The sequence below is a fragment of the Oryzias melastigma genome, linkage group LG23, assembly GCF_002922805.2.
Source record: "Oryzias melastigma strain HK-1 linkage group LG23, ASM292280v2, whole genome shotgun sequence".
Classification (NCBI taxonomy): domain Eukaryota; kingdom Metazoa; phylum Chordata; class Actinopteri; order Beloniformes; family Adrianichthyidae; genus Oryzias; species Oryzias melastigma.
This window is the reverse complement of record NC_050534.1, coordinates 5,074,294-5,087,975: the sequence shown is the minus strand read 5'-3', so window position 1 is coordinate 5,087,975 and position 13,682 is coordinate 5,074,294. Positions and strand designations below refer to the sequence as shown.

The 13,682-nt window shown below is 37.1% G+C and overlaps 1 protein-coding gene across 6 annotated transcripts in view; it reads left to right on the top strand.

The window, feature by feature from the left end:
- sbf1 (SET binding factor 1) overlaps window positions 1-13,682 on the top strand; it is a 63,684-nt gene that overhangs the window by 11,515 nt on the left and 38,487 nt on the right. For all 6 annotated transcript variants that reach the window (XM_036210228.1, XM_036210227.1, XM_024285715.2 and 3 more), the window contains exons 2-5: window positions 8,492-8,577; window positions 10,504-10,641; window positions 12,020-12,142; window positions 12,852-12,962. In XM_036210228.1, the coding sequence (XP_036066121.1) occupies window positions 8,492-8,577; window positions 10,504-10,641; window positions 12,020-12,142; window positions 12,852-12,962 (458 nt within the window). The remainder of the gene's footprint in view (window positions 1-8,491; window positions 8,578-10,503; window positions 10,642-12,019; window positions 12,143-12,851; window positions 12,963-13,682) is intronic.

The following is a 13,682-nucleotide window of genomic DNA, read 5'->3' as shown; positions in this document are numbered from 1 at the left end:
ATTAAATTAGTCGTTGACTACCTTAATAGTCGATTAGTCGTCGATTGTTTGACTAATCATGGCAGCCCTCTTACTGGGACCTCGGTCTTTTATAGCTTCAGTTACACACGCCTCCTCCAAACTTTAGCTGTCTGTGTATGTGAGAAAACCCATAAATTGTGACAGCTCATTGGTGTGTGCTGAGCAGATTGTGTCAGACGGTTTGGTGTGGGCCTGAACTGAGTGATATCATCTTGTTTTACCCAAGGGCTTCTTCATCTTGGTAACATTTCTGGAGATTCTTATCCAAACACGCAGATAACGCTGTTAGCTCTGCATGATCTCTGTCTGTCTGCGGTTCAGTTTCTGCATGTAGCTCAGGTTCAGCAGATCATTCGGTCACACAAATCAGGTTCTGTGTGGAGAATTAAACCTTTCTGTGTAGCCTGGTTGTTGCGAGTTACTGGAGGAATTTGGAGGAAATTTGGATATCTTGTTTTATTAAAATTTTGCCTCTAGTAATTGTAAAAATGTTACTTGAGAGTCTCCGGGGTTTTGAACAACTGATTAATATATTTACAGAACTGGTGATCTTAATTATTAATCTATGTTTATTCTGTATAAATATATAGAAAATAGTACAGAAAATTTGTGCGGAGACAAACTGGTTTGAGCTTAAAAACTTTGCTCTTCATGAAGCTTCTTTGTCATTTTATTCCCTTTTCAGTTTTCTTTTCTTTTGTCTCCAGTGTTGATTCATGGGACCAGAATGATCCTGTTTTCTCACTTTGGCTGATTGCAGCTTGCTTAAGATTTTGATTCTGTCTTCAAATTGTATTTTTTTATTTCTACAGCTGGGTGACGTAATAGAATCCCAGATTTAATTGTCTCTCAATGAGGCTGGGCGATAAAACGATAACGATAAATATCGCGATAGAGCTTTTTTCTCGATAAAGGAATGAGTCTATCGCAAAAAACTTTTATTTTGAAGGGTCCGAAATTGTCACTCGCCAGTAGCGAGCAGTTAAAGAGATACTTGGAAAGTAAATGTTTTCATCTATTTTTTTTATGTTTATTAGCTCTTGTTTTGGTAATTTTTTGGACATCTCCACTTTTCCTCTCCACTTCTTTCATCTGCATGAAAGGCAAACAACGCTCATAAGACACCATACCTCCGCGGTCACTTCCGCTAATCTTCTCCTTTGTTTCGACTAATGAAGCAGTGTTACATCTGGTGATATTTTTTTATTGGAGTCATTCAGAACGGGACGACAAAATGGCTGGACTTATTGTAGCAATCGAAAGTTTGATAAAACGTGTTGGTTTGGTGATGTAGCGTTAGCATCATGCTAATGCTACCAAGATGCTTCGTCTGTAGCCTTGATGTGTTCATGAACCAGTTTAAAGTTGGACAATATTTTCACTCACTGAACTTTTAAAACGTGGTGGATAAATAGAACAAAATAATTCGTAGGACATTCATAAACAATGTTTTAAATATGACAGAATTGAATCCACTGTGTATTAGCAGTGGGTGTTAAACACGAAATCTTTAACATACTGAAACTTTTCAATTGTTGACATGATCAATGTAATTCCAGTAGATTTTGAAGGAGAAAAGCGGCGCGAGTCGCAGTAAATAAAAGAACAAAAACACTGGAGCTAAGCTGTTAAAGGGTTAACATTTGTCTTGTTGCTTCCGTACTGTATTTCACAACAGCGCCTTCCCATGAAATGTATGTTGTTCATGCATACTTTAAATTAAAAGAAATGTCTTATCTAATCAACAGTTCTTCATGCACTCATACCTGCAGACTGTTATCTGAAGCACAGGAATGCATCTGGGTCCAGCCCCATCTCAGACCCCTCCCACTCCACAAGGTTGATCACTGTGGGTGAATGGTCATTGTTGTCAAAGCTGCTGTTTTCTGTGTTTTTTTTTTGGTGGTTCACAGATTGTTTCTACACGAGGCAAACTTTTGATTCTAGTAACTCTTCAACCGTTGACGAAATTAATGTCATTCTAGATGATTCTGAAGGGCAGAAAAAAGAAGCCTTGCGCAGCCCTGTACAGTAGTGAAGTGATTACGTAATCACCGGCGGGAATCCACTGATTTGGCAGCGCAGAAAGGCGGCTTTTCATACCGGCTTTGCACCAATACGCAATGTTTTAGAACAAAAAGAGTAGGCAGAATTTTGTGGAGAACATTTTAAGGATTTGTTGTTAAATGATTCAAAACAACAGTGATGTTTTTTTGTTTATGTTACTGCTAAACTTAACCAGAAGATTGACGAAAAAAATTATTTAAAGTGACAAACACTATTTCTTTCTGTCTTAATCTTAGTGTTTTTATCCATTTTGTTGATTCTGATCTCCTGTTCTCCTGATTTTTTTCAGAATTCTTAAATTGAGTTCAATTTTGATTTTACGCATTTTAGACACATTTGTTTAGAAATAATTAATAATCTACTATATGTTTTGAATATATCTATGTTACTCTGATACAGTTCACATACTGTAAAATGTATGAAATAATGAGATTGTTAATAGCTTACGTGGTTTCTCAAATACAAAAGTTCTAACAAAAATGTTCAGATCATTAACATTGTAAACATTGTTCTGCCTCTCCTGGAGGGTGTTTCAGTTTGGGCACTAGGTGGAGCTCACAATATAGCATTACACCTTATTCCAGAAGAAGAAGACAGTATGAACCAAAAAAATGAAGTTTTGGACCACAAATAGTTACTTTAAAAATATTTCCTTAAAAGAGTTTGGAAAATTCATGTCTGTGAGTTTATAAAGATGTTTATTTAGTCAGCAATGTATGTTTGGGTCGACCAAGGAATTAAAAGTTAGCATCAAGCTAGCAGAGTTTAGCTTTATGTGCTAGATCAATTATATTTATATGAATGGGTTATTGATCTGTTAAGTTTAAATCGATTCAAATCGATTAATCGATTTTATCAACCCAGTCCTATTAAAAAGTACAAATCATGGTTCAATCTATAAACCCTAATAATGACAATAATCCAAAACTTTGTAATGTTTCCAGGCTGTTTTCAAAGGGGGCTTTTTCAGCACTGTGTTTTGCTGCTGTGGTTAAGAAAACAGAAAGAACTCATTTGGGATAGAAAAAATAACACTTCTTTGACAGTGTGAAACACCAAAAGCAGAGAGCAAAGACTTTGATCAGGAACTCAAGAAAGGTGTTACTTTAAAAAGTTTCTTCAGACAAAAGCAAAACAAAGCAGTAAAGTTGTTTTTATTTGATGTTTTAGTCATGTTGTGATTTCCTCTCTGTTTGCATTCAACATCTTATCATTGTAAAGTCAAATGCTTAGGTTTTTTTTATGTGTAAAATAGGATAATAATTTGGTCAGTAATTAAATTTTTTGGCCAGTACATTTTTTTCACTTAATCATTAAATTTTGGCCCCTGTGTCCACTCAAAATATGTTCTTTATTCTTTAGATTGGAGCTGTTTTTTCTGATCCGATCCAGAACGGGCCATTTCCTCTCTTTGCTTTGTCTTTAGTTCCCTGGATAGTGTTCACATTTAGATGAAGGGTCACTTCTGAGTGATGAGTGTTTTCAGAGTTCCCTTTTGGTCAGGTTCGTTTTCACACCTGCCCAAACAGAGCCGATTATCTGTGTGACCATCTCTGGTTTTGGCCAAACGGTTCCGTTGTTCAAGCTGCAAGAGTTCTTCATCTTTGACATGAGCTGAATTACATTTTGTTTTTTCAAAGGACTTGAAGTTAACGTCAGCTCCCTGAAGTGGTCAAGAGTCACAAGTTTCCATCTGTATCATGACTGATATTTCATTTCCTCTGTATGTTTGTGTGGAAACATAAACGCTCGCTGTATGGAAAGAGTAAACGTAACACATCCTTTCATGCTGGTTCGAACTCCTGTGCTGTTATATTTTCAACCTTAACATTCTTGAAATAAAAAAAAATCTCTGATCAGTTTGTAAAAAAGAATGGAAAACATTTATAGTCGATGTAGAGCAGCTGATTTGTAGAAGTGAAAAGGCTGCACATGGTTGTAGGTTAGTCAAATGTTAAACCCCATTCAGTTTCGGTCTGTTTTTTTCCCTCAGAACAAATTTAGCTCCTTGATTGTTGTGGTAAGGTTTTGACCCTGAGCTGCTGAGAGATGGCAAAGTTGTGGCAGTCTCTGTTGTGTTGAGGAGGAGCATGGGTGAATAGGGAATCTCCAACTCATGCTTGAAAAGTAGAGCTGCCACAAATGATTATTTTAATAGTCGAATAATCACCGATTATTTTTTAGATTAGTCGACTAATCGGGTCATGCAAGGTGTAAAGCACACATCTTAACCTCCATTAGCTTTAGACTAAATAAAACTAGATATATAACATTACCTGTGATAATGATAGTGTAAATGCTGTAAGCTGAATATGGCTGCTGAAGATGCTAGTGCTGATAGCTGAAGATGCTGAAATTGATAGATAAAAACACTGAAGTTGATAGCTGAAAACGCTGAAGCTGATAGCCGGCTAAAATATTTATTAAATGCTTAATTAGCTTAAAAAAAACCTGAAAAAAGCCTGTTGGAGAAAATAGCTAGCATGTAGCTGAAATTTTAGCTAAACTCCAAATTAGCCTAAGAATTAAAAAAAAAATCCTAAATTAGCCAAAATAGCTAGCATGCAGCTGAAATATTAGCTAAACTTCAAATTATCCTAAAAACGGAAAAAAAACTAAACAAAATTAGCTAAAATAGCTAGCACTGAAGATGCTGAAATTGATAGCTAAAAACACTGTAGTTGATCACTGAAAATTTTGAAGCTGACAGCCAGATGAGATATTAGTTAAATGCCAAATTAGCTTCAAACACTGAAAAAAATGCTAAATTTGCCAAACTAGCTAGCATGCAGCTGAAATAGTAGCTAAACTCCATAATAGCCTAAAAAACCTTAATACATGCCAGAATAGTCCAAAAAACTAGCAAGATGGTATTTTAACTTTCAACTTTACTACACTCTGACTCCATATGCTATAAAGTAACAACTAATCGACTTTTAAATTAGTCGTCAACTATTTTAACAGTCGATTCAATTAGTCGACTAATCATGGCAGCCCTATTGAATAGAAGGAAATCCTTATTGTGCTCCTATTTATTTATTTTTTTTTAAGAATCTCTGACTGAAAGGGAGTTTTCACTTAACTTAGCTTAACCTGCTGCTTTTACACTCCATTTAGCTTTGACTCTTTAAAGGGAAACTCAATAGTTTGAGTCTGTTGAATGGAAAACCTCTGCTCCAGAAAGCTTTAAGGTAACAAACGACTTAGAACCAGCAGAGCTACATGTGCTTTTTCTAGATCGTCTCCCAAAAAGTGTATGTTTGGAGTTTGCAATGAATGCAAAAAGAGGTGGAGTTCAACCCCCGCATTCATCGTGGGATCTCCCTGGTCTCAGATGTGACCTATGTTTCGTTTGGTTAACTGAGGGTTGCACGGTGGTGCAGTGGTTAGCGCTCTCGCCCTATAGTAAGAAGGTCCCCGTTTAAGTCCCTGCTGGGGAACCAGAAGCAGAATCAGCAATGGGGGACACCGGCTTCCTCCCCCTGTCCAAAAACATGCTTCATATGTTAATTGGTTCCTCTAATTAGTCTCTAGGTGTGAATAAGAGTGTGTATATTGTGGCCCTGTGACAGACTGGCGACATGCCCAGGGTCTACCTGCCTTTGCCCAGAAGTGGCTGGGTTAGTCTCTGGCATCCCTGTGACCCCGAAAGGGACAAAACAGGTTTAGAAAATGGATGGATGGATAGCTAAGTGATTTAAGACATATTTTTATGATTTCTGCAAGTCTTCTGATGCATATGTTTAGTTCACACACAATAGTTTCTGTGATTTAAAATAAACACAATTAAAGGTCATTCAATTGTGTGAGCTGCTTCTCTCAGTTAGGACCAGTTAGACCCGGTGGATATTAGAGATGCGGCACAATTGAAAGATATGTCATTGTGCATTTAAAAGGAACATTTCTTGCTGTTCACTGTTAGCTCTGCTGGGAAATTGGGTTTGTGTATTGGTCTGGGGGCGGTGCTGTCAGCGCAGAATCTTCCTTTAAAGGCATGTTCTCACTTTGTGACATCAGCACGTGAGCACCTGCTCATTTTTGTTGGTATGGGAGGAGATGAGCTTTGTGGTTCTTTATAGTGAGGATTGAATATTATAATACTCCTAAAAGCTTAAAAAGTTGAGTTTGCATGGCATAAGGCAAGAGCACACAGAAACAAAAGTCATGAAATTATTTAAGAAAGTTTGATTTTCTTGACCAAACAAAAAGAACTTGCAGGTCAATGATGAGTACTTTCTGTTTTATTTAACTTAAATGACTTCCAGAATAACACCTTTTTAAGTTAAAAGGGTTCTTTAATACTAATGAATTAAACTTTGGGGAAAAATAGAAGTAAAAATGTTTAAAATGAAACACTTGCTTGTGGCATTTTATTCGGCTGTCTGGGTAATTAATCCGGCCCTCCAGATCATTTTATTTTATTGTTATTAATGCCCCGATGTTATCTTGCGTTAATTTCTAACTTGTAAAATTTTGACGAAATATATTTTTCTGGAAAGTAAAATATTAAAGGTTATTTAAGGTTTAAGTTAATTTATTCTGGAATAATATTCCTGCCTTTTATTATTCATAATTATGTTAAAAAGTTATGGTTTAAAGTTTTAAAAATGGGCATTCTGCTAGTTTTTGGACTATTTTGGCATTTATTACTATTAATATTGGAGTTAATATTTCAGAAACATGCTAGCTGTTTTGGCTGATTTAAACCTTTCTTTTTGAGTTTTTTTGGCTGTTTTGAAGTTAGGCTAATATTTACATGCTAGCTGTTTTGGCTAATTTAGGCCCTTTTTCAGTTTTTTTTTAGGATATTTTGAAGTTTAGCTATTTTTTTCAGCTACATTCTAGCTGCTAATTTGCCATTTAGCTAATATTTTAGCTGGCTCTCAGCTTCAACGTTTTCAGATATTAACTTTACCGTTTCAGCTATCAATTTCAGCATCTTAAGCTATCAGCTCTAGGATCTTCAGCGGCCAAATATCATAATTGTTAAAAGGTTACAGTTTTAAAGTTTTAAAAATGTTGTTTTAGAGTGTTCATTAACTGTTTATCCTGTTCAGCCCGCGACCTTGGGTGTGTTACGGATTTTTGCCCCTTGTGGGATTGTGTTTGACACCCTTGGTATAGAGAAACTTCATTTCTGACTCCCCAAAAATGATCAAGATCAGAACAAAAAGAGAGACTTGTTGAGAGCTGCTTCTTTAAAAATGAGTAATGGGTAACCTCTGACTACCTGGAAGATTAACCTGTGTGATTGAACTGTAGACCTGTGCTAGTAGATGATTGTGCTGCACTGGAGACCTTCTGATCCACAGCAAAGCTTTAATGGAAGATGCTTGTGCGAGCTGTCATGGTTGTCTATTTTTTATGGGGAATTGGAAGCACCGTTTTCTAAGGCTTTTCCTTAAAGAATCGGTGCACATTTACGCCTATAGTCTGTTGTTGGTGCACGGTTCTTTTCCTTCTGGATGCTGCAGTGTGAAGCATCAGCCTGTTGGGTCTGCTGAGTCATTTTCTGCATTTTTACAAAGAAACTAAGTATATGTTGCTGCAGAAAACTACCCATAATTCCTGAGATCTTTGAATATTTCATTTCTGTGCAACACACGTTTGAGAGCCGGAAGGATGTAAGCAGTCTGCTGTAAGTTTCTGGAGCTTGTTGGCTTCATGCTGGGGTGTTATTTGGGCCTCTAAAAGTCTCATTGACAAATCCTCATTTTCTATTCTATTCGTCTGGGTCTTTTCTAGTTTGTATGGTTTGCTTTAGAGCTGGTGACACTCTCCTTTCAGCACAGCACAGTTCTGGGATTCGTCTCATTCTAAGTCTTGATTCTTTTCCTTTGTCTGGGATTTTTAAGTGTATTCTCTGTGTGAATGAATGGTGCCTTTAAGCTGCCTGCCGGGCTTCGGCTGAAAGACGGACTTGTTGTGGTTACATAAGTCAGTCTTTGTTGTGTTATTGTGCTGCTTTGATAAGCCATGGTCAGCAGAAGCCGTTTCCAACAGCAGAAATGTGCTCATTAACCAGCAGCTAACAATCATAAAACATCCTTTTAATCTTTAACAAAAGCAGCTGTAGTATAAACTATGTCAAAAATCACAACAAACAAGCTGTTTCTCTGTTTTAACTGCAGATTATAATGGATAAACATAAAAGAAACTGTTGAAACTGCAGCTATACCAGGTTCTGCTTACATTTTCTAAATGTCAAGAAGCTTCGGATGTTTTTATCACTTTTAAAAAAATATATTTTTGGAGATCTTGAGTGACAGAAAAGTTTTATCACTGTAGAACGCTAACATTTCCCTGAAAATGTGTAGTATTGTTGTTCCTAAGATTATTCGAGCAAACAGATAACAGTCCAGACTGACCTCTGCCTCCTTCCGTCTGTTGTGTCCTCTTGCAGTGGAGGGAGAGGGTCAAGGCTGCATTCTCCAACGGTTCCCTGAGAAGGATTGGGAGGACAGTCCTTTCCCACAAGGCATTGAGCTGGTAAGTAGATGCTGACCCTGGCGTTCGCCCCGGACAACACATTTGTGACCATCATCATGTTAGGATTTAGGGAGTTATAGTTTTTCAGGTCTAGAAATATAAATTTGACTTTTCTGTGAAGACTCAGAACAATAAGACACTTGTGAGGTGGAGCGCCACTTCTCAGCTTCAAGTAGCTGAAGTTGATCTTCCATCTTAGACTAGTCCAGATCCAAACTATTTTTCTCACTTCTGAAGCTGATCACAAGTTTTGAATCCCCTCTTTTCTCGGTTTACCTTTTTATTTTCCTCTAACTTGTTCCAAAGTGTAGTAATCCATTCATTCGGATGTGAGCTGATTTTTTTTTTAACCAAAATTCAGCCCAGTTTTCACCCAAACATCTACATCAAATGTGTGTAAAATGTGCTTAGGGTTTTTATTTTTTTAGATTTGCGCCACTAAAAGGTCAAGTTTTCCTTCTGCTAATAGGAATGTATTCCAGGAGTGTCAGAATCTTTAGGATCTTGGGCCGAATCGGAATTCTTTCTCTACAGCTTCTTCTTACTCCTCCAATCGTAGGGGCATTTGGAAAATAGTTTTTTAAGGACTAACCCTTGTAGCGGAGGGATGCAGGTATTCTGAGAAACACATTTCTTTGATGGGGTTAACGTTTAAATGTAACTAATGACCTTTTTAAAGTTCTAAAACCGCTGTTGTTATGTACGAGCATTAACAGCTCCTCGCGAACATAGCTGACCGGCGACTATTGATGACATCATCAAGTGGGAGTGACATTCAAGTTTGAAGATATCTATGTCCGAATTCCTTCCCTACTCACTATTTAGTGCGTTCACCATTTTGTAGCGCTGTCCGAATCGAGTGCTCAAGAAATTTCCCAGAAGTCTTTGCGAAAAGCTAGCGTGCATCGATGGTCACTACATTAGAGAATATAGACCACAATGCATTGCGTTTGAACAAATTTTGCACAAAAAAAGAAAAACAAAAACGGGCTTAAATGTAAGTTTTAAATAAACCATCCAGTTTTTCATCATCAGAACACAATGGAGTCATTAATATACTTCGTGAAATGTTCGTATCAATTTGATTATCACTTTGTAAAATCTGTGACGTTATATCCAGTATTTAGAAAAGCAAAAGAAAAGTTGTGAGCGTTGTGTCCGAATTGCTTTTAAAATCCACTAGATATTCCCGCACTATATCCTTTTTTAGTAGTTAGGGATTAGGGGAGGAATTTGGACACAGTCTATTTTTCCATAACTCTCTATTTGGAGGGCTAAATGTAGGGGTAGGGAGAATCCGTAGGGGAAGAATTCAGATTTGGCTTGAAAAATTGAGGCTGCACTGATATCCAGATGAGACATTTAAGGCCCAATAATGTACATGTTTATTTTTCTCTGTTTATCTGTTTTTACTGGCTTTTAGAATCTGTATTTATTTATTTACCTATTAATACTTGGCTGTTTTAGAATGATAATCCCTTAAATTGTGGCATTTGAAGAAATCAGAGTGACATTGTTACATTGCCTGCTATTGCTGCTAGTAGAGATTAAAGTGTCCGGCTCTGAGAGCTTCTTGGGTCAGCAGTAGAGCCGCTTGTCAGTATTCACTGATTCTCTGATCCAAACATGAGGCTAAAGTAAAGGTAAATGTCAAAACAATAATGAAAATGATAACTTTCAAAAGAAAGAATGTTAAAGTTGACTCACTTTTGTTTACACTTGTCTGAGCGGAGCAGTCAGCAGCTCAGCTCCTCCTCTTACCAAAGTAAATACACCAGTTTAAACCATGCAGGACTTTAGCTTTTTAGAATTATTTAAAAATAATTGTGGAGAAAACGGAAAGGATGTGTGATCTGACCAGATCTTTCTTTCTTCTATTCTACATGGTGTCCCCCTCTCATCTACAACCCCTCTGTTTCCGTACAGTTCTGTCAGCCCAGCGGCTGGCAGGTGGTCCCTGAGCAGCAGCCGGCCTCTTTCTTTGTAGCAGTTTTGACTGACATTAACTCAGACCGCCACTACTGTGCCTGCTTCACCTTCTGGGAGTGTTTGGAAAATCTACAGGTGATGAACAGCATGGTTTTTCTTCTCTCTAGACATTAATGTTGAGGTGTTTTTGTGTATTGACCGTAGGGCTGCCACAATTAGTCAACTAATCGATGACTAATGGACTATTAGAATAACCGATTAGTTCTTCCTTAATATGAAATGGAATGTAGTAAAGCTGAACAAAGTTGTGAGCGTTCAGGACCAAAAAAATGCCCTTTTTTCATTTTTTGAGTCAGTGAGACCAAAACTTGATATTTAGTGATAATTAGTTCCTTGTTTCAGATGGCGACCTCATTAGAGAAATCAGGAATATAATTTCCATCAAACTCATTTTGACAGGTGATCCTTGACCCTATATACCCGTCATATATAAAATTAATATTTAATTGATACGTCATCTTCAGGAGCGGGGCACCTGTCAAAACGAGTTTGATGGAACGTACATTCCTTATCTCTCTCTCATTTGATTTAATCTTGTTTAATCCCTGAAACTAATTAGGGCTGCCATTAGTCGACTAATCGACTATTAAAATAGTCCATGACTAATTTAATAGTCGATTAGTCGTTACTTTATATTATATGGAGTCTGAGTGTTGTAAAGTTGACAGTTATAATGGCATTCTGCTAGCTTTATGGACTGTATTTGGCATTTATAAAGGTTTTTTAGGCTAATTTGGATATAATGTCTCTGCTACATGCTAGCTTTTTTGGCTAATTTGGAATTCAGCTAATATTTCAGCTGCAGGTTAGCTGTTTTGGCTATATTAGGATTTTTGTTTTTTAGGCTATTTTGGAGTTTAGCTAATATTTTTGCTTCATTTAGCTGTTTTGGCTAATTTTCATTTTTTAAGTTAATTTGGTTTTCACCTAAAATGTTAGCTTTCGTGTTTTTAGCTATCAATTTCAGTGTTTTCAGCTATCAGCACTAGCATGTTCAGTGGCCAAATTCAGCTTACAGCATTCGCACTAACATTATCGCAGGTAATGCTGTATATATAGTTTTTAGTTAATTTAAATTGGTTATGGTCTCGGTGTATGCTCTACACCCAGTTTTCACATGACCGATTAGTTGGCTAATCAAAAAAAAAATGGTTATTAGTCGACTATTAATATAGTCGTTTGTGGCAGCCCTAAGACTAATGAAGGACAGAGGATGCAATATGTATTAAAAGTTTAATAAACTATCTTAACCCTGGTTATTTTTGTTAGTTTAGAGCTTATGGTATTTAAGATGTGTTCTTTACATCCACTTTACACATTAGTTGACTAATTGGTAAAAATAATCGGTGATTAGTCCACTAATGAAATACATTTGTGGTAGCCCTAATTGACCACACAAAGCTGCATTCATGCACTCGTATGTTGACTTGTATATGACCGCTGTCACCTGCAGAAAGCTGATGGCAGCAGGGGGGATGAGGCAGACGAGGAGCCAGATGTTGTTCAACCGGCTAAAGTCTTCGCCCCGAAGAGTCTGGTTCTGGTGTCCCAGCTTGATTACACCGAGGTTTTTAGGGTGAGACGAGATGCAGAACTCTGTGTTTCTCTTCATGCTACTCACATTGAGCTTAATAAAAATGTTACATATAAACATTACAATAATGTAAACGTGTATATTTAAGAGTGTAGTGAAAGCATTGACTGTATCTGAGAACTGGACTGAGTGAGTGTGACGTCACCCATAGAAAATAAAAGGAAGTCAATCCAGTCGACATCATTAAGCAGTTATTGGTCCAAGCTAACTTCTTGTTTCTATGGCAACCTCCACTTTGACCAATCAGGAGAGAGCTTGTTAGAAATCCACACTTATATTGAGGTATCTGATTTGTCATTTTAAAACCTGAAAATTAGGAATATCAAGATGATGTTTAGAAAAATGAATCCGAGGAAGAACGGTGATTCTGATAAAGTAAAACCTGTGTATTTCTTTTTAAAAGTCTATGGGATTTTAGCTTCTTGGAGCCAGCAGGTACTTCCTGTTTGGAACACAAGGGAGGGTGGAGTCACTCATTCCAGTTCTCTACATACAGTCAATGAAATCAGTGAAGTTGTGTCAAAGTATGTTTGTCAATCGGTATGTTTACAAACACACAACAATAAACACACCGGCTTGTAAGCATTTTTTTTATTGTAAACAAAAGCTCTAAACAATGTCAGTATTTAGTAGATCAAGTAGAGATCAGATAAAGTGTCCCTCTGACTTGTGTGTTCTCTATTTGGATCAGAACTGTCTGGGTCTGATCTATACAGTCCATGTGGATGGCCTCACTGTTCCCTTGGAAACTGTGATCGGAAACCTGCTGACCTGTGTCATCCCCCTCGCCGGAGGCTCACAGGTACGCCGCCGGGCTGTCTCTCATTTTCCCTCTGCTGCACAAAGGAAGCAGTTCAACTTCACATATGAGAAAGACCACAAGTATCTTTTTTGCAAATGTATTTTGTCTGCACAACGTGAACTTTTGGTCTCTGTGGCATCAGTTTCTGTTCTCCAACAGCTCACTTCAACAGCTTTTTCACCGTTAAAGACTAGAAAAAAAATCAGCTTTCACATCTATGTTGATTCAGCAGATAAAATGCAAGCTGTGTATGGCTTGAATCATTCGCTCCAGTTTCCAGGGTCATTATTTAAATTAGACCAATGTGTCTCACGTGAAAGAACAGTCAACTGCCCTCATAAACAAATTTTTGGAGATTTTCTGCTGAACTTCATGAGACAGAAGACCCCCTAGTGGTGGTCCAACACATTTGTATTCTTTTTCCAGTCCAGTAATTCAGTCATGTAGATTCATGTAGCATAAAGTCTGATTTCCACTCAGGTCCAGTTCAGTTCTAATATATCTTACAACCCAAATTTTTAAGCATTTCATAGATTATTTAAATGACAAGATAAAATAAGAGAAATACTTCTCAATCACAGAAGCTAATTTAACATATTTTTTGTGATAAATGTATAAGTTACTTTTAAGTTTTTGTCAATTTGATCACGTTCTTGGACGTTAAAAACGTAAAATATTTCAAAATCATCAATGGAGAGCCTTTGGCCATTTTTTCTCTCA